Source organism: Mytilus edulis, chromosome 10, assembly GCF_963676685.1.
Source record: "Mytilus edulis chromosome 10, xbMytEdul2.2, whole genome shotgun sequence".
NCBI classification, from domain to species: Eukaryota; Metazoa; Mollusca; class Bivalvia; order Mytilida; family Mytilidae; genus Mytilus; species Mytilus edulis.
Window position 1 is genome coordinate 68301879 of NC_092353.1, and position 21560 is coordinate 68323438.

The window sequence follows — 21560 nt, forward strand, 5'->3', positions numbered from 1 at the left end:
AAATAGGTTTCTGCAACCACATATCTTTCTGGAAATATTCACTTCTTAACAAATTGATATTGGAATATGCAAAAGACCTATAATTGTATTTGTGATTACAATGTTTTAATGCTTTAAACAACAAAGACTATATATTAAGTATATGAGTAGATCTTCACAGTTTTGTACTGCTCAACTGAAACCTAAAACTATAATACATTTTTAAAAAGTTCCTATATTTTTATATATACATACTTTTGTGTTCTCTGCTTTCATTGTCATCTAATTGATTTTTGGACCACTTTTGTCTTATTTCTTTTTAAAGAGATCTTGACGATTTGAATAATGTTTAATTTTAGGTATATAAAGACATATTTATTGCCAGACAAGACAAGAAGTGGAAAAAGGAAAACAAAAATCAAGAAGCACACACTTAATCCTGTATTTGATGAAAAGTTGAGAGTATGTATAACATTTTATGCAGGTGTTTTAATGTGGATTCCTTTAATTGTGTTATTGTAGCAGTGGCGAATCCGGGGGGAGGGTCAGTTCGGCAGTTGGAACCCCTTCTTTTTTTTTGACGATCAATGCATTTGAATAGGGACATATACTTGCTTTGTCCTGGGTTGGGAACCCCCACCTTTTTAAAATGGCTGGATCTGCCCCTGTTGTAGATTGACTAATTGACATATACTTGCTTTGTCCTGGGTTGGGAACCCCCACCTTTTTAAAATGGCTGGATCCGCCCCTGTTGTAGATTGACTAATTGACATATACTTGCTTTGTCCTGGGTTGGGAACCCCCACCTTTTTAAAATGGCTGGATCCGCCCCTGTTGTAGATTGACTAAAAATTGTGTTAAAGAGGATTACAAAGCATTACAAAGGATTTGTACTTTGTTGAACTCTTCAATTTCTGGTTATACCAACAAAATCCATGAAAACTGGTACCCCACAAATATTAAAGAACCCATACTGCATAGCAAACATTAAGACATTGGTCGGTTTTGTCATTTTTCAACCTGTCCATGGTGGGAATGTGCACTGAGATCCAACATATTGAATATAACATGCTTATTTATTCTCAGTTTAGCATTAGAAATATACCTTAACCACTGGTATAAATAACTCGGTCATCAGACTAACTAGAGTTTGACCTAGATCACTATGTTCTGATTTTATGATACAAGGATACATAAAGTTAGTGTAACAGTTTTATTGCAATAACATCTTCATTGTTAATAGCTTTGAAAAGACAATTTTATGGATTCTACTTCGCAATCAGGCAGAAATATTGATACAAGTAATCGCAGGTTTATATAGCCATTTTTTAATTTTAATATAATAGAGAGAATAATTACGATATTGAAACACACTAGATTTTTTTTTATGGCCCCGCAACAATGTTGTCGGTGCCATATAGTTTTACCCTTGTCCGAAATTCCGATATTCCATAATTCCGATAGTTTGAAATTTTGTAATTACGTCATTCTGTCATTCCGCAACAAACCATTATACAGAGTTTTTTCTAAACGCCTTCAGATATTGGGCTGATTTTTGACATGAAAGTTAACCATGATGAGTTACAGATCAAGTATAAGTTTTGTTCCGCTTCACTAATTTTTGCTGAAATTACAGGCTTTTGGACTTTTGGATAAATTATTGAAAATCATAGTTATACAGATTTTTTTTCTATACCCCTCCAGATTTTGAGCTGATTTTTGATATGTGAGACTACCGTCATCTTTGTGTCCACATGTGTTATTGAAATTGCAGAAAATTTCAACTTTTTGGGACGGGGCCATAAGTGTCGCTTTGACACATCTAGTTTTTTTAAGGAATCCATTTTATAAACATAAATTGACTGCCATTTTTACAAGTTTTACTTCATATCAAATACTAACAGGGAAAATGATAACATAATATCAAGATTTAGTATGCGCATAATACATACCTGCCAACTTTCACGATTTAGGCGTGTACTACACGATTTTGACCCTCTGTCCCGATTACACGATCGTGATCGTGAAAATAGCCAAAAAACACGATTTTGGTAAAATTTACACGAAAAATATTTTTGTTCCCGATTTTGAACTTTTGAAAGTTTTCCCAAGGGAGACAAATCGTGTCTGACAAATTTCATCCAATCAAAATTTAGTGATCACGCATTCACCAGTTGATTAATGTCGGCATAGTAAACAATCAAAGAATCGAAATTTTGAGTTGTTTTTTTTTTTAGCTTGGGTGTTAAATTTATAAAAATTGGAATCATAATGGGCGAGTTATCACTTGCAAAATAGTTCTGTCACCGCCTAAGAAAACAAAGCGTGTTGCTTCGTGCAAATACTTAGAGAAATGGGAGAATGATGTCAAGTACAGGGGCTGGTTGTCTAAATCAACGTTAGGATTGTCACATGCCTTTTGTAAAGTTTGCAACAGAGACTTTAAAGTTGACCACGGTGGCCTTAATGATGTCTCCAAACATTCTAGTGCTGCTTGTGATATTGATCTATATAATATATGAGGGTTTGGATGGGGTTAAATGATTAAAGAATAATGCCCTTAAAAAATGAAGATTAGAGAATAACGGGCAAAAAAAAAAAATGAAAATTGAGAAATGCGTGGTCAATTTTTTTGAAGATTAGAGAAAAAAAAGAGGTTAATTTTTTGAAGATTAGAGAAAAGAGGGGTGAAAATTAAATGTTTACAGAACAACAGACCCCCCCCCCCCCCCATCCAGACCCTAATATATTGTTGGTTTTTTTTTGTTATTAAATTATTAAAATTATTACTTTTTTTTTATTTCTTGACAATGTATCAGACAAACATAAAGTCATCTTACAGGTGTTTATCTCAACAAAAAGAATACAACAATCAAACAATTTAAAAAAAGATAGGTTATAAAAGCATCTTCTACTATCACACACCCCCCCCCCTCCCCCCCCCCCCCCCCCCAAAAAAAAAGAAGTATGTCAGACACTTTTAGGAGCCAAATCATCACACGAAAAAATGCCGCGTAAAATTCTACCCTCAAAAATGGTGCTGCGCACAAAAACCCCCATGGCCATTTTCAAAAGTTGGCAGGTATGATAATAACAAATAAGCAGGAATAAATGATAGCATAGTATCAGATTTAATTAATAGCATAATAACAGAAATAAATAATACATGTAGCATTGTAACTTAAGTAAATTATAGCATTTTAAAATCTGTAAATGATAGCATTAAAACAACTTCTAATTGATCCATTGGTAATTAAAAGTGCTTTCTGTAACATGATAGAGTTAATGAAGAATTATGAAATTACTATTCACACAAATATTGATTAAATGTCATATTTGAATCTGTGTGTGGCTCCAAGCAAATTTTATCCTCAAGTAAAACAAAATCTAATATGTTATGATTGCATAGCCAAACTTATGTCATAATTTCTGGTTAAATACTCTTCGGAAATGGGTTTTCTTTGTTAATGAAGTATCTGTGTTTATTTTACTGCCAGACTTGTCTTTGTCATAGACAACGTCTGCTTTTGTCCAAAATGCATTTGATTAATTAATGGTCTATAGGGACAACAGTTGTTATATTTGAGAAAACATAAAGTATCTCTTTCAAGTAATGATATAACTTAAAATATATCAATAATGTTATGTAAGAGCAAGTCATGCTAGGTTGCACATTAACTTCCTAACAAGAACTCATCACACAGGAAACATGCCTGAATCTATAATTAATGATGGTAATCAGAAAAATCTGCTTGAAACAAAAGATTTCAAAGCCAAACATTATCAAAATGAACTGAAAAAAGAAGGGCAAAAGATACCAGAGGGACATTCAAATTTAGTCAAAATCAAGCTATCAAGCTGGCAGTTCAATGGAAAAAGAACAAAAAAAGACAATTTACAATGTTAATGTAATGACTACACATGAAATAAGGGATCAATTTCATGTGATAAAAACTTTTGTATTGTTGTATAAAAAAACACTTCTTAGTACAAAAGGGCAAAATCATTTTATTTAAGGGAAGGAGGGGGGAGGGGTAGAAAAAAAAGGTAAATTTTAAACGAAAAATATATTTATGTTACTTGGCGAAAAAAATAATAAAGTGGCGAAAAATATATTGTTTTGGCGAAAGAGGTGGCGAAAAAAATAATTGCCCCAGGGGAAATCCTGATTAACATGATTAACAGTACACAAAACACAACATAGAAAACTGCAGACTGAGTAACACCTCCCCCCTCCTAAAAAAACTGGGGTGGTCTCATGTGCTCCTGAAAATGCAAAAGATCTTATGAATGGAACTTTGCTTTTCAATCAGATTTTGTCGTTTGTTTTTATAAGACAGTCATTATTTTTACAGCTGTAATAAGAGTAGCTATTGATTTGTGTAAATGGATGAGATGAGACATGTATACTAATTCAGTGTTTTATGTAGCACTATATGTTTCTATATTGTCATTATAGTACTTGATATCTAAGAGCGAACTGGAGAACAGAACTTTATGGGTGACTGTCTGGCACAATGATAGATTTGGAAGGAACGATTTCCTTGGGGAGGTCACCATCAATTTTGACTATTACAGATTTGGAGATTCTGCATCAAAATGGTACAAGTTACAAGAAAGGGTAGGTTTCTGTGATAAATAAGATGAATAGACACATTTTTGGACTGGAACTGTTTGACTCAAAATCGTATTACAGTGTAACCTGTGTCATCCAACACACTGGGGGACCAGAAAAAAATGTCGGAATACTCAGTTTTTTTCTTCAAGGATAGGCCTATTTTAGGACCAGACTAATGTGTCAGTTTAAGCAGAAGGTTGGAATACTCAGGTGTCGGATTAGGCAGGTTACACTGTAGTAGTTTGATGAAAATGAAGAATTGAATAAGTAGACTTCAGGTTTGAATTTGTATTCAACAGGACATACTGTAGAGAATAAGTAGGCTTGATTGCTGAAAGTTAAACTGTATCTCACCACATTATAGCCATTATGCTTCAACCAAGCTTAAATATTTAATCAATATGTCAGAAGTATTGAAATCATGATCATTTGTTTATTTGTAACTGTTTGTATTTATGTATATTTGAATATCCTGTTTATTGAACATTGATAATTCATTTATTCATATTTGTGTAACGTGCTAATTTGATAAATTTGAAAGAAAATATCTTCATCATTCTATCAAATTTCATACATATTGTGAATATAAGGGCTCATCCAATCTGTCTCCATATTTATGCTTAAAACATTGTAAAAGGTTAATCTTAGTAATAGTTTAAAAAAAAATCATCTTCTCATATCCATGAAAATGACATGTAATGCAGTTGAAGACAGAAATCGGATAGGGAATGATAATAATGAAAAAAACGCTAAAATTTTAATAATTGATTATTTGGTGGTATCAATACCCAAGCAATGTCAAGGCTGTTGTTTTAAATGTTAGTCCTTCAATGTATGCTCTAGATCTGGGACCATAAAAATCAAGTATTGAATAATTAATTAAATTTCAAGGTTTTCTAGAATATAAAATAACATTACACAGATGCTATCTAAAAATTAAAAATTAAAATATCGACAAATTTATTTACATTAATAAAGAAGTGTTTGGTACTAGTCATTGCATACATGTACTTTTGTATGAATTATGAGGGATTGTCTCAAAACTTTTAAGTTAAGCATGTTCATTTATTTTTTTGAATTTACCCCTTATGAAAAAAGTTTTGTGGAAGCATTTTAAGCATCCAGTTGACTTATTGTATTACAGGTTCCTCCACACCTACGACAGAATATCAGGGTAAATTCATTAGGGTTGTATTGGTTCATCTTGTAGTAGATTTTCTCTTTTGAAACTTCCATTTCTTCATTAATAAAACTGTCATTATCATAAGAGAGAAGTACTGTGCATCAGAAAATTTTCACTGGGAGACATAGGCGATCTACACTGACCTTCGTTGGGAAGGTTAAGAGGATTACTGTCTGTTAAGGAATCTTTTTTTCAAATATTGCAACAACATATAGATTTGCTTTTTAATATCAATACACTATGAATTATTTCAAAATACTAAGATTGGTAAAAATATGCATCCTTTGATTTTAGAAATTTTCATCTTTGATCATTCCAGAATAAGGGGAATAAATGAAAAAAATCACCTATTTAGGGATCAAAGAAGTTTTCAAATATTTCAAAAGAAAATATAAGACATAAAAAAAAAATTGTTTAATGGAGTTATTAAGGTAAGTTAGGGCAATATGGTCAAGGTTTGAGGGTTTAGTAATCAATATACAGTTAATTCACTATAATTTGACTCATATCGATAGAAATAATTATCTTGTGCTCTGAAAGGGTAATCCTACCATGTACAATTTAAGGTGACAATGCTTAGAGAAAACAAAAGATAAACCATACCTTTTAAAATAACAAAGCTTGAAAATTTTCTGATGAACAGTATGTATATAGATACATATACATACTCACAATAATGGAAGTTCAAAATTTTTTTTACCAAATAACCAATATAACCCTAAAAATTCTACAAATATTTTTTTTCCTGCACCATTGATGAATTATACAAAGATATATTACCTAAATAATAATACCTGACTGGGTTTGGCTATAACAGCTGTAGTTTGGGGATATTCTATTGAAAATGGGAAAAAATTTTGTAGATTGTGTTTTTCACCGATTGTGATACATTATTTGTATTTACAGATACAGCATCAAAGTTTTGATATTTCTTTAGCTGGTGAAAATAAATGAAAATTATGTAGAAATAGGTAATTTTGTGGTAAAAGCTTTAAAAACTAGAATTTTCTTTGGGGTATTTTTGATTTTTTTTTTATGAAATTCTTGAAGAAAATTATTAATAAGCTGTATGTAAAATTATGGTAAATTCACAAATTATTGTGAGGTTTTAATTATCGTGAATAATGCCACTGGGTGAGTATCGCAATAATAAGAACTCCCATTCTGATATCTGATACAATATTTGTATCTGTACGCAGATTTTCCTGAAATCGCAATGATTAATCTCGCATTTTTGACAATTCTTGATAAATTTCAATAATAAATCCACACAATAATTTCTAAATTTACAGTATATTTAAGTTTGAAGATATATTACGAAAAGACTTTATTATCTTTTTAGAAAAATTATGGTTTCTTGGCAAAAGTTGTAAGAAATTATCAGGGATAAATCCAGAGGGGTTTCAAACAATGGGAGCACTAAAATAACAGTTGGGACTATAGTGAAACCTTAGTTACCTGTAACAAATAGAATGACCTTTTATGACTTAGCTGTTATGGGCACATCCAGTTTGACAAGATTATGTTATACCAGCTTAGATATATATTTATATATTTTGGGGAAGTCATGAGTACATTATAAACTTGATGAATATATTATAATTATGATTTAATACCTTCTGTTTTTAGGACTTATCTATACCAGTAAGAAGTATTTGCACAAAATTCTTTTGTTTTTACGCAAATTATTTTAATTTACATTTTGAGTAAAAGAAGGCTTCTATAGATTAAATTTGGTCTTGATTAGATTATTGAAAGACTAAACATAAATATGCTATTTTGACTTGGACCAGTCTGAATTTCTAAATATGGAAGAGCTAGGTGATCAAGATTTTCACATTTTAGTTTCCATTTATTTTTCTCATGCAAATAATGTCTTAGGCGGCAATTCTGAGATCACCATCATATTCATTTCAGGGACAGCATTCACATTAGCAAATAAGTTAACATCATTATTAATCCCTTTCTTCACCAAAATATGTTTTGAGAATATCTTATTGGACAGTTACTGTCACATGACTTTCAAAATCATTTTCATGGTCTATATACTTATCAGGTTACTGCTTTTAAATAAGATATATGTATTTGGTTCTAAAAACTGAGCGGCATTCAATATTTCTTTTGCAGATTGTCAAAAGTATTTATTCATCTTTTTCTGTGTTATTGGCCTTCATCTTGTTATTGCTAAAATTTTTGGATAAGGTCCGTCTTTTACTAATTCATCTTGTAGGTCAATAATAATCTCTTTCTTACATAACATTATAGGTACGAAACCTTCCATGTATTATTTATATAATTTTAACTATGTAAAAATTCTTTGGTTAGTTTTTGGTTCTGAAAAAGGCTGACATTTCAATAATTATTGGTATTTTGTTATATTCAATCCCTTACTTCATATTCACACATACGCACATCTTTTTACTCCAACAGCAATGATTAGTGAACAAGATTTTTTATGCCCCATTTTTATACCCAATTTATGAGCATTATGTTTTCTGGTCTTCGTCTGTCCATCTGTCCCGCTTCAGGTTAAAGTTTTTGGTAGAGGTAGTTTTTGATGAAGTTGAAGTCCAAGCAACCTGAAACTTAGTACACATGTTCCAATTATAATATGATCTTTCTAATTTTAATGCCAAATTAGAGATTTCCCCCCCCCCCCCCCCCATTTTCACGGTCCATTGAATATAGATCATGATAGTGCGGATGCGACATCCGTGTACTTGGGACACATTCTTGTTGGGCGACTTGTTTTTGGCATAGTTTTCTGTATCATTCATTGTGTCTTCTTACTCCAACAGCAATAACACATTCTTGTTTTACCTATTATATTCAGGATCATACAACATGTACAAATAATAATCATATCATATATTTCATATTCAACATTACACATGTACATACATGTATTATAGAAGCTAACTAATTTATTTTTAATTAAGTGAAATTGAATGAGAGGCGAAAGATACCAGAGGGACATTCAAAATGGACAATTTGTCTTTAATCATGTATTGATCAATTCATTTTTTATAGGAACTAATTTTCCTTTGCATGTCTGTTCACAATTCTTGATCAATGTTAGACTATAGATATACACTTTGATTTTAAAAAACACACAATCTAGTGGATAGATTGATTCACTTAATACACCTCTCTATCTTTAAAGAGAAAATTGTTTTAATGTCATTGAAGCCACTTTTGGCTAGAATTACAGGTTCAGTAATTTTTTATCATCAATTCTACACATCATTAAAGTTTAAAAAAAAAAGAATTAAATATAAAATGAAAAATATGTTTCTAAACTTTGTTAATCAGCCTTTTTCAAAGAAACCAATCCATTAGCAAGTGATGGGCAAATTAATTTGGGCAAGTATAATATTTTGTGCAATCTTTATTGGATGAATGAGTAAGTTGTAAAAAGATTCACTAGATCCATTGATATTATGTACAATTAAGTGTTTAGTTTTTACATGCCACATTAATTAAAGCTATTTTCCTAGTGCTTGTACTAATACAATGTTTAGTAAGTAAGTACATTTTTATTATAGTGACATGTGTACTAACAGTTTAATAAAATATAAATATAATACATATACATTAAATACATCTGACCCATTGGATCAAAAAGTCACTTTCAAAATCTCAAAAAACTATTTATTTTATCATGGATATGTTTACTAAAGCATTGTAATTAAGATTGACACCTTTAATTAATAGATAGGCAGGGCTTCAGTTTGTAGTTGATGTTAAGCAATGTATACAAGTTAAAACCTTACCTATCTATTGATTGCAATGTCAATCTTAATTGCATTGGCTGAGCAAACATTTATACAAACTAAGCAAGTGAACCAACCAGGGTTTCCCCTAGGTCAATTATCTTTTTCGCCACCTCTTTCGCCAAAACAATATATTTTTTGCCACTTTGTTATTTTTTTCGCCATGTAACATTATATATTTGTCGTTCAATTTCCCCCTAAATAAGATGAGTTTGCCCCATCGTTGTCTATGATTATTCTCCCAAACTTATCTTAGAGTCTACATTGTTACAGTTAAATTGTAATGAATAAACTTTTAACATTTAAATCAATTATCGATATCAAAGTCAAAGGATAAAGTTTTAAATCGGAAATAATTCTTGCTTTTAATAAATTTTTGTCATAACAACAGTTTTCTTTTCTGGACTGTCATTAAAAGGAGAGGAGACGTCAAAACTTTGCTTCGAACACGTGCGTTGCAAAGTAGTTAATAAATGATCCTTTTGTGATATGTATATGACGGACGCCATTTAACCATATCATAATGTCAACAATACAATTAACACCTTTATAAGTTAGTCCTTTTAGCCCTTTAGTCCTCAGCTGATTTTTGATTTTTTTGTCAAAATCTAAACGAGTTCAAGGTGAACTCCGAGTATATTGTCTGATCAGGTAAAATCCGAGAAACCTGAAAAAATGTAAATAAACAAGATGGCTGAAAATAAATCGTATATATATTTCTTTCGCCAAATTCTTTCGCCAATGACGAATTTTAATCGCCACAATTATTATTTTTTCGCAAATTGCGAAAATGGTGACCGCCAGCGGAAACCCTGGAACCAACCAAAACTTTTGACTACAAGCATTAGGAAAATAGCCCTAAACTTACATTGTATACAAGAAAATGGAGTGGATCAGAATTAATCATTTTTATTTTAAGCAATGAAGATTTGCTGGCACTTAAGATCCATTAACAGGAACTTTATCTTTTACAGTTTGAACAGCCAACCTCTCTTCTAACTTATAAAGGGGACATAATTCTCTGTCTGAAGTATGTTCCAGCAGAAAAAGTTAACAGAGATTCAGACTCCCCCTCTCCATCAAGGAAGAAGGCCAGGAAACCTAAACTGCCTGGAGACAAAGGCCAGCTACATGTGCTTATCAAGGAGGCTAGGAACTTGACTGCTGTCAGATCTAATGGCTACTCAGATCCTTTCTGTAAAGGGTTAGTAGTATTGCTATGATTGTTTTTATATGCTAATTTACAGCATTATATTATATTATAAAATACAAGTACTGTGGATTCATTATTTTTCGTTGGATATCAATTTTTCGTGGATTGCGTGGGAACAGGTAAACCACGAAATTAAATGTTTAACGAATAGCAAATTTTCAATAGGCTTGTAAACAGATTTCAGCAAAACCACGAAATTAAATATCCACGAACATGCAAGTATTTCTTAATCCACGAAAATTGGTACCCACGAAAATAAATGAATCCACAGTATGCCTGTCAGTGTTGTAATTGTTAGGTAAACTGTTAGTCAACTTTGTTAAACGATAACAAGAATGTTGAAAAGTGAGGTGTAATTTGTTGCTTCTGAGAGTATTTGAGGTACACTCTTTGAATACTTTATGATATTGGTAGATGTATATTCAAAATCAAGCTCTTTATTGTCTTAAAAGGTCTAGAAAATTTAATGAATTGAACAAATACTATCAAAGTCATGCCATTAACACAAAATAGACTTGCATTTGGAACTTGATAGGACTTCAAATTTTACCATGGATAACTGTATGGTGTCATTTATTATGGACATATTCATTTCTAAGTTCTGTGGCCACTACAATGTACTTAATTGTTGTAAACTTTGATTTTATATTTATTACAGGCAATTACAGCCAGACAAAGAAAAACAGAAAACACAAGTGATAAAAAAAGAATGCAACCCTGCATGGAATTGTACCATGGTGTTTGAAGATGTCACTGCTGAAAATCTGAGGGAGAAGTCGTTGGAGCTGACAATATGGGACCATGACAAGCTGTCAAGTAATGACTTCTTAGGAGGAGTTAGGCTTAATCTGGGAACAGGTATAACTACGATTTCTCTTTACTGTTAATTGGTATTTATTTAGTGATTGAACAAAACGTTGTTGGATATATATGGAATGGGTAGAAAACTCCAATGAAGTCTGTAAAATATTAGGATAATAAATTATTTGTTATAAAAGTGAATTTTAATGTTTTGATTTTTTTTAGTAAATTGATGGTTATGAGGATTCTCATTTTTTTTAAATAAAGTTTTGTAGAGTGAGATTATTCTCAAATTTGTTGTATAAAATAGAACTAACTCACTTGTTTAATTATGTTATGCAAGATCTGGTAGTTTGTATGAGTTTGTAATGATTGAATATGATTAAATTTCAGGAAAAAGTTATAGTAAGCTTGTAGATTGGATGGATGCAAGAGGAGAGGAGATTTCATTATGGCAGGCAATGGTAGATAGACCTAATTTCTGGATAGATGGCGCTCTTGTACTCAGATCTACCATGAGTAAAAGGAAGTGACATCACAAAATAATATCCAATCATAATTGATGGTGCTAAGCATGCTCAGTTGTTCCAGTTATCAGATGGACATGGAGTAGATGCTTCTAATTGATTCAAGATGGAGGAGATGACATTGGTGAAGATAATGAGACAGAGAGCAGAATAATTTACATTGTTGAAAGACTTGGAGAGATACAATTGTTTTAAAAAAATGCTGCCAATAAATTGCATATGTTGTAATTTCTAATTTTTCAAAAGAAATGATCATAAATATTTAACTGTTTCTTCTTTCAAGAGTATAAACTATAATGACATTCATATTGAATAAAAAGTCTACTGTACTTTAAGCCTTCAAACAAAACTCTGGGTATAAATATTTGATAAGATAAAAATGATTAAAGCTTACTAAATTATCTAACAAAAAGTGATTGCAGTATGTTGTCAATATATATGTAAAGTGTTGGAAACAAATTGCTTTAAGCTTAAATATTCCAAATACCTCATATATCATTGTGCAATTAGGAATTTGTTAAATGTTGCATTTTATAATTGCTTCGGTTAATTTATACTTTGAAAAAGGCGACAGTTGTCGATGAAACATCAATCAATTTGAAATTCCATGTAGGCCAACAAAACTTAATGTATAGATTTTCATCAATTTAAACAAAATTATTGGACAGAAATGTTTCATTTTACAATTTCAACAATCAAATTCAATAAAAGAAGTTTCGTTGTCTGCTATTGATGTAATCTCTTTATGGCTTAAATTATTTATAAATTATAGATGATAAACTCTGATGATAAAAATAATGCAGACAAGTGACAGTTGAAATGTTGATAAACGTGTGATTAGTTCAGGAAATCTTGGTGAAATAAAAATAAAAATAATTGAGATGTACTTTGATACAAATCTGCAAATTAAATCAATTTTCATTCTGTGTATATATAAAGGCACTTCCCTCCTTGACAAAAAAAAACTATTATTATAAAAATGTCACCAGATGATTGCATATAATCTTTTGAAGTATAAATAAGTCCATATTTGTATCATTAAACTTTGCACTTGTGTTATTATTTAAAAACAGGGTTTCTATTTCTTGATAAGATATTTTGATGTCTAATCCAATAAAGTGATCTCTTAATACATTTCTGGACACTTTGATATTTTTATAAAGGTTTTTCAAACAATTTTTATACGCCTGTAAAAATTTGACGGGACATATTATGGTTTACAAATGTCCTGCGTCTGTCTGTCCGTCTGTCAGTCCGTCTGTCTGGCGTCCACAAGTTGAATTGTAACTTAAGAACCGCTCATCCAAATTTCATGAAACTTAACATATTTGTTTCTTATGATGGTCAAATGATCTGTATACTTTTTAGTGAAAAAAGGATTAAAAATTTTTGAGTTACGGGACTTTATAATTAAAACAGGGGGTGTATTTTTCACATGTCGCACTGTATCTCAAAAGCAATTTCTGATTACATTTTGACATTCAACTCTCTCTCTCACAAAACAAAACAAAAATTTCAGACTATTTTCCTTTTGTTCATAGCATTTATTAAAAGAAATGGTACTGATTGTTCTTATAACACAGGATCATGAATGCTTACTTTTGAATGAAGCATATAATAGTAGAGCCCCAAAAGTAGAACAACACAAACCGTACCAGCCAAATAAGTCCTAAGCCAGTTCATCAATTCAACAATTTGGAATTTTCATAAGTGTCACTTTTGGTTTTAATGTAGTAAATGAAAATTAGATTCTTTATCAGATGGACAGTTTGTTTTAACAGGATAAAAAATCATTAATTTCAATTAAATAAAAATTAATATTTTATTAACATCCTATTTAAAATGTCATTATGTTAACAAACAATGTTATAATAACATTGTACTACATTTCTGTATTCTGAAATAAAGTTGACATAGCTACAATAAGCAATTTTCAGTGATGTTCATAAATCTAGGTTCAGCTTGTAAATATTAAGTAGACAAGTATCTTAAAGTTTATAAACTGATTAAATGAATTGAATGATGTATTTACGTTATTTGTGATGAATTTTCGTAGAAAAGTTAATGATTTAGGTTACTTCCAAAGAAGTATAGAGTTGAAGATTATAACCAAAGAAGAATAGAGTTCAAGATTACTTCTTCTGATTTGAAGGTTGCTCAACAGAATGTGATATTATTGTATATAGTGTACATAAAAATATTGTATATTTGTTAAATGAATCAAAATATTCTACTCTAACTGTGGTTATCTCTGTGATAAAGGAACATTACTAACTCAAAAAGCTATATACACGAAAAATATGAAACATGTGAAGCTTTATTGCTTTTGACACAGATATTATGTCAACAGCTGTGTATGAACAATGTTAATCTGAAAGAAGGGGTAAATAAGGGGACAAGGGTTAACTATATAAAAGGGTAAATATTGAAAATATTGGAAAAAGGGGATCAGTTAAGTTAAGGGTATAACATGATAAAGTGTTGTTCTCTCTTTTGCAGTTAAAATGTTGATAAATGATTACACTTGTTAGAAGTATCAGAAATATAACATTCAATGTAACAATCAAATCATTGGGTTTTGTTTCTCACAGTGCATTTCTTTGTATTTCATGAACTTCATCATTTCTTATAATGACAGTTTTTCATGCATATAAGTTAATTTTAGTCATGAAAAACTTTAAATAAAATTTGATGTTCTTTTTAGAGATCCGATATTGATTTAATTTTGTTGATGATTTTTTTTGTGAATAATAGTAAATCTTTTTTTTTATTAAAGTATAATTAACATTTCACTGTAAAAATTATTACAACAGGATTATGTCAAGTGATGAAAATAAATTATAGTCATTCATCTGATTGATATGTTAAAACACACTATTATGTTAGAATTTGAATTGAAATACATGCAGTTTTTCACTGTGAAATGTACTTCATTAATTATTGAATGTGAATGTGTACTAATTTTAATCATAGTTCAAGTATACACATTCAGTTCTGTTATATTTTATTTCCAGAAATCCAGCAATTGTTTTGTTTACATTTAAATTTATAATGCAATCTTTATACACAATGTTCTATTAAATAAAATACTCATGCTTTTTCTATGTATTTGATTTACTAGTATAGTTATATGGAAGATGTGAATGGTTAAAGTTCTTAACCTCATTGGATTCAATATAATTGTAGATTTTGTTGTTGCTCAAACCAGTTTTTGTCGAGCCTGCAACTTTTGTTGCAGAAAGCTCGATATAGGGATAGTGATCCGGCGGGGGCTACGGCGGCGGCGTTAGCTCACTTCTTAAAAGCTTTATATTTTAGAAGGTGGAATACCTGGATGCTTCATACTTTGTATATAGATGCTTCATGTTACGAAGTTTCCGTTAGTTACATGTCCAATGTCCTTGACCTCATATTCATGGTTCAGTGACCACTTGAAAAAAAAGTTCAAATTTTTTGTAATGTTAAATTCTATCTTATTATAAGTAATAGGATAACTATATTTGATATGTGCGTACCTTGAAAGGTCCTCGTGTCTGTCAGACAGTTTTCACTTGACCTCAACCTCATTTCATGGATCAGTGAACAAGGTTAAGTTTGGTGGTCAAGTCCATATCTCAGATACTATAAGCAATAGGGCTAGTATATTCGGTGTATGGAAGGACTGTAAGGTGTACATGTCCAACTGGCAGGTGTCATCTGACCTTGACCTCATTTTCATGGTTCAATGGTTATAGTTAAATTTTTGTGTTTTGGTCTGTTTTTCTCATACTGTATGCAATAGGTCTACTACATTTGTTGTATGGAATGATTGTAAAGTGTACATGTCTAGCGGGCAGATGTCATGTGTCCTTGATCTCATTTTCATGGTGCAGTGGTCAAAGTTAATTTTTTGAGTTTTGGTCTTTTTATCTAATGCTATAGGCCATAGGTCAACTATATTTGGTGTATGGAAATATTTTATGATCTTTATGTCAGTCGTGCAGGTTTTATTTAACCGTGACCTTATTTTCACGGTTCATTGCACAGTGTTAAGTTTTTGTGTTTTGGTCTATTTTTCTTAAACTATAAGTAATGTGTCAACTATATATGTTGTATAGAAGCATACACCTTATCGCTATTTAGTCCATTCCGGGAAAACAGTCATTTATACAACTTCCTGTTTAGGTCATTGGCCGAAAAATGGAGGTCATCAGTAGTGAGCTGAGGGAGAAAAAACTTTAGAAAGTGATCATCAAGAAACTTTGATATAGTATGATCCAATTTTTCCGAAATTAAAATTGAAGTAAAAAAATATTTTGTTTGAAGTATTTACGGTAGTTTAAACAGGTCTCATTAAAAAGTATCATGCATGGTGAATTGTTTAAACAGGGTCCCAGATAGCTTCAACTGGATGAAAAAGTTGTGTAGTTTTAGAACTTATCCGGAATGAAATAAATAGCGATAAGGTGTATTGTTAGCTGTACATGTCTGCCTGGCATGGTTCATCTGACCTGGACCTCTTTTTCAAGGTTCATTGGTCTTTGTTTAGTTATCTTGGTTAATGTTAAGTTTATGTGACAGTTGTAATAAAGCTTGGCTTTATACTTAGGACTATCAACATAATATCAATGATTAGTATAGAAGGCGAGACATTTCAGCGTGTGCACTCTTGTTGTTCTTCTCCATTAATTCAACAATGTAAAACTAGACATTTTGAATGTCCACCCTTTAGAAATATATCTGAAATGCTTTTCAGTATGTGGACTGCTATCAAACTTTGTATTTAGTAACCCAATCTGCTACCAGAATTAAAAGTTAGGATTGTGATACACTTAATTTTAGTGCATGAACTTTTATTTGCAACTTCTCTTATATGTCTTATTGTATCTATTTGTAACTTGGTACATTGTACATTGATTTAAATTGTCATATATGGAATGAATTATCTATTAAGTTTGATTCTTTTAAACCTTATCCTGTAATTGTGGGTTGTCCAGCTACTGGAATGTTTAGAGTGTTCAAATATTCAATCACTGTTATGTACTAAGTCAGAAAAATTGCTCTTATTATCTTATAGTTCTTTTCTGTGTGTGTTGCATTGTCGTTTTTTTTTGTTGCACTTCAGTGTTCCTTTTATTTCGATGTTTTTCCTCTTAATTTGATGCGTTTCCCTCAGCTTGAGTTTGTAAACCGAATTTGTTTTCTATCAATCGAGTTATGACTTTTGAACAGCAATATACTACTGTTGCCTTTATTTAAAGGATGTATAAGATATAGAGGAGTTAGAAACAACAACCAAAAATTATTAGAAGACGGCATGGCATACATAATTATTGTTCTTGATAATTTGTCATCTCATATTTGTTTCATTGTTTTGATATTCTTGCTTGTTTTTGTTTTTTTAATTTCTAGAATAAAACATTCGACAAACAATTACATTTGTTTCAAGAATTTCATTTTAGCTGATGACTCTTTCTTATACCTAGAATGTATGTTTGACTATTGATGTTTTGTTTACAGTTCCATCAGATTTTCAGGCAAATTTTTTTGAGACTTTAATTTCTTATTTCAATTAATATGCAATAAGTATGATATTCATGGTATATGCTGATAAGGGATACAGCAATCATATTCAACTGTGTAAGTAGTGTATAAGATTGTCATAAAACCCTGTGTCTTGCCTGTGGTAGCTATTTTTAGTTGAAAAAAATCAATATTGACTAAAATTTGAGTCCATTTTTCAGTAAAATACAAACTTATACCGTTACTCAAGATGCTTTTTCTAGATTTTGTAGATTATCTTCGATTACTATGTAACAAAGTTAAAAGTAACCTATAAAAAATGCCATAAACACTCAGAAGCTAAATGTTGATGCCGCCAACGATGACGGTACAATGCATCGTTATGTTTTGTGCGTTGCTACAGAAATGCTGCAGACAAAAATTGCTAGCAAAATTGGAAAACATGTTCCTTGGTAAAGTTGTTGTTTGAAAAAGGTTCTATGTTGTCAAAATACTACTTGCTTACTTGACTTAAGTGAGGATGAACCAATGTAACATTTAATCCCAACACAATGCATTTAACGGCAAAACTCCATAACAATAAATTTCAAATACTACATAGAATATTTTGTATATCTCCAATGTGAATAATATGAGACCTATATCTGTAGGCAAATTAACAAAACGTGACGGGGAAGTAAGAATGAAACCTAGCTTTGAATCACTGCCACCTAAGACTTTCGTAAGGTTTTAGCAACACCCTCATCTAAATGTTCCAACCAAGAGATTTGGATCAAGCCTGTAGTTCCTCAATGGATTGTTGGTCCTCAATGCTCTTCAACTTCGTACTTTATTTGGCCTTTTTAACTTTTTTGGATTCGAGCGTCACTGATGAGTCTTTTGTAGACGAAACGCGTGTCTGGCGTATATACTAAATTTAGTCCTGGTATCTATGATGAGTTTATTTATGCTTGTACTCCTTCTAGTCGAATTAGTGAGCACTCAGTATTGTTGGGTAATAATATTTCATTTAACAATATCTTTAGCATCACTGATGAGTCTTATGTAGACGAAACGCACGTCTTGCGTATTAAATTTTAATCCTGACACTTTGATTACTATTACGAATATAAAATGGAATACAACAAGAGATACAATTTTAATTAATCTAATCAAGGAAGTACCGTGACGGTTTCTGAATCATACAGAAAAAAAAAACTGAATAAAAAATCGTAGATACGACAAAAACATAAAAATGCACTATTAAAAAACATGATAAAAAACAAATTCTGATGTATTCTGAAAGGAAAACTAGTAAAGATTCAAATTATTCAGCAGGAAACGTATATTCTCTTTATTGCTTCAACTAATATTGTAATCAGCCATATGTCTAGGACGGTATTTTATTTAGTTTGCTTAAACATTTTGGAAATTTCTTTCTAAAAGATATCCCATTTAATTCCATGCATTATACGTTACAGGCTAGTAAAATAAAATATCAAATATAATTATATTTCTATCTAATCCAACAAAGTGTCTTCTTTGTGGAGTTGTTTTAACTATTTTTGGAATTTTGGGCAATCCTCAATGATCTCAAATTTTGTACATGGTTTTTGTTTTACTTTTTTGATGAGAGCAATATATTTTATTTTTGGTATCTATGATGAGTTTATTTCCTAAAACTTTAACTGAACAAAGTTCAACCAGACTAGAATAAGAAAAGAAACAAAAAAAGTATCAGAAATCTAAAATATGAGATAATATGATTAACGATTATTCAAATAGACACGATTGCGACTGATGGAAATTACCCTGTGGAGAAAATTTGGGTTGTCATTAAGTTGACAATTCTTGTGTCATCCTGTATAGGCAATCACAAAGCCTTTAAACTTTAGTGTCAAATAAAGGCAACAGTAGTATACAGCGGTTCAAAAGTCATTTATTGATTTAGAGAAAACACATCCGTTTTTATACGACCGCAAAAATTGAAAATCTTTTGGTCGTATATTGGTATCACGTTGGCGTCGTCGTCTGCGTCGTCGTCGTTGTCATCCGAATACTTTTGGTTTTCGCACTGTAACTTTAGTATAAATTAATAGAAATCTATGAAATTGTAACATAAGGTCTATGACCATAAAAGGAAGGTTGGGATTGATTTCAGGCGTTGAGGTCCCAACAGTTTAGGAATTAGGGGCCAAAAAGGGTCCAAATAAGCATTTTTCTTGGTTTTCGCACCATAACATTAGTATAAGTAAATAGAAATCTATGAAATTTAAACACAAGGTTTATGACCATAAAAGGAAGGTTGGGATTGATTTCGGGAGTTTTGGTCCCAACGAAAAAATTGAATAGTTGGGGTTCTTCGATATGCCGAATCTAACCGTGTATTAAGATTCTTAATTTTTGGTCCCGTTTTCAAATTGGTCTACATTAAGGTCCAAAGAGTCCAAAATTAAACTTAGTTTGATTTTAACAAAAATTGAATTCTTGGGGTTCTTTGATATGCTGAATCTAATCATGTACTTAGTTTTTTTTTATTATGGGCCCAGTTTTCAAGTTGGTCCAAATCGGGGTCCAAAATTAAACTTTGTTTGATTTCAACAAAAATTCAATATATGGGGTTCTTCAATATGCTGAATCCAACCATGCATTTAGATTTTTAATATTAAGGACCGGTTATCAAGTTGGTCCACATTGAGGTCTAATGGGTCCAAAATTGAACTTTATTTGATTTCATCAAAAATTGAATTCTTGGGGTTCTTTGATATGATGAATCTAACCATGTATTTAGATTTTGTATATTGGAATACCACAAAGGGATGGTAAGAATTGTCTTTGGGAGTTATGGCTCAAACCGTTAAGGAATAAGGTGCAAAAAAGGGGAGAAAAGGATTTCCAGGTTAATGGACAATTACTTAAGTACAAAACATAATTTAAAAGCAGTGTAAGGTTGGTACTTGAAACTCATTTTAATATCTCACCTAAACTGCTCTTAAATTATGTATATTGGAAATTTGCCAAAAACTTTATTATTATTAAATTCCATTGGAAATTTGCCAAAAACTTTAGTTTAATCAACTTCATTGGAAATTTGCCAATATAAAATGTTGCATTGAAATTATCTTTCTTTGTCCAGAGTAGTAGTTAAATTAATTTAAATCATGATTGTATGACATTTTATATTTTATGATGTATTTAAATGAGTAGTTATTGTTGAAAACTCCATAAGAAATTTGAATTCAGATCATTTTTGGAATAAGGGAAAGGGGGAGGTGAAAAAAGTTGGTGGGGTTCAATTTTTCTTATTTAGATTTCAGAAATGAAAAAGAAAATTTCTTCAAATATCAAAGGATTAATATTCAACAGCATACTGAATTGCTCAAAAGCAAAATAAAACATGTTAAGTTCATTAGACCACATTCATTCTGTGTCAGAAACCTATGCTATCTGAACTATTTAATCACAATCCAAATTCAGAGCTGTATCCAGTTTGAATGTTGTGTCAATACTAGTCCCAACCGTTCAGGGTTCGACCTCTACGGTCGTATAAAGCTGCGCCCTGCGAAGCATCTGGTTTTTTTTTAAAACGTCCTGTACTAAGTCAGGAATAAAGTCATTGTTATATTATAGTTGTTTCTATGTGTGTTACATTTTAATGTTGTGTCTCTTTTGTGTCATTTGTTTCCTCTTATATTTGAGTATAAATTCACATTATCATAAGACGTGTCACGGTACTTTCTATCCCAAATTCATGTATTTAGTTTTAATGTTATACTGGTTATTCTCATCGGATTTTGTCTAATGCTTAGTTCGTTTCTGTGTGTGTTACATTTTAATGTTGTGTTGTCATTCTCTTATATTTAATGCATTTCCCTCGGTTTTGGTTTGTGACCCGGATTTGTTTTTTTCTATCGATTTATGAGTTTTGAACATTGGTATACTACTGTTGCCTTTATTTACAAGATACAACGGAGAGAAACACATT

At 31.0% G+C, this 21560-nt stretch overlaps 1 protein-coding gene across 9 annotated transcripts in view; it reads left to right on the forward strand.

Annotated features, from left to right (window-relative positions):
• LOC139491756 (uncharacterized) overlaps positions 1-15194 on the forward strand; it is a 60546-nt gene extending 45352 nt beyond the window's left edge. For 6 of the 9 annotated variants that reach the window (XM_071279592.1, XM_071279596.1, XM_071279595.1 and 3 more), the window contains 6 exons: positions 339-441; positions 4439-4600; positions 5742-5771; positions 10528-10757; positions 11425-11624; positions 11961-15194. In XM_071279592.1, the coding sequence (XP_071135693.1) occupies positions 339-441; positions 4439-4600; positions 5742-5771; positions 10528-10757; positions 11425-11624; positions 11961-12100 (865 nt within the window). In that variant the 3' untranslated portion in view covers positions 12101-15194. The remainder of the gene's footprint in view (positions 1-338; positions 442-4438; positions 4601-5741; positions 5772-10527; positions 10758-11424; positions 11625-11960) is intronic. The other 3 variants (XM_071279597.1, XM_071279598.1, XM_071279599.1) reach the window with 1 other exon arrangement.
• The last annotated feature ends 6366 nt before the right edge of the window (positions 15195-21560 follow it).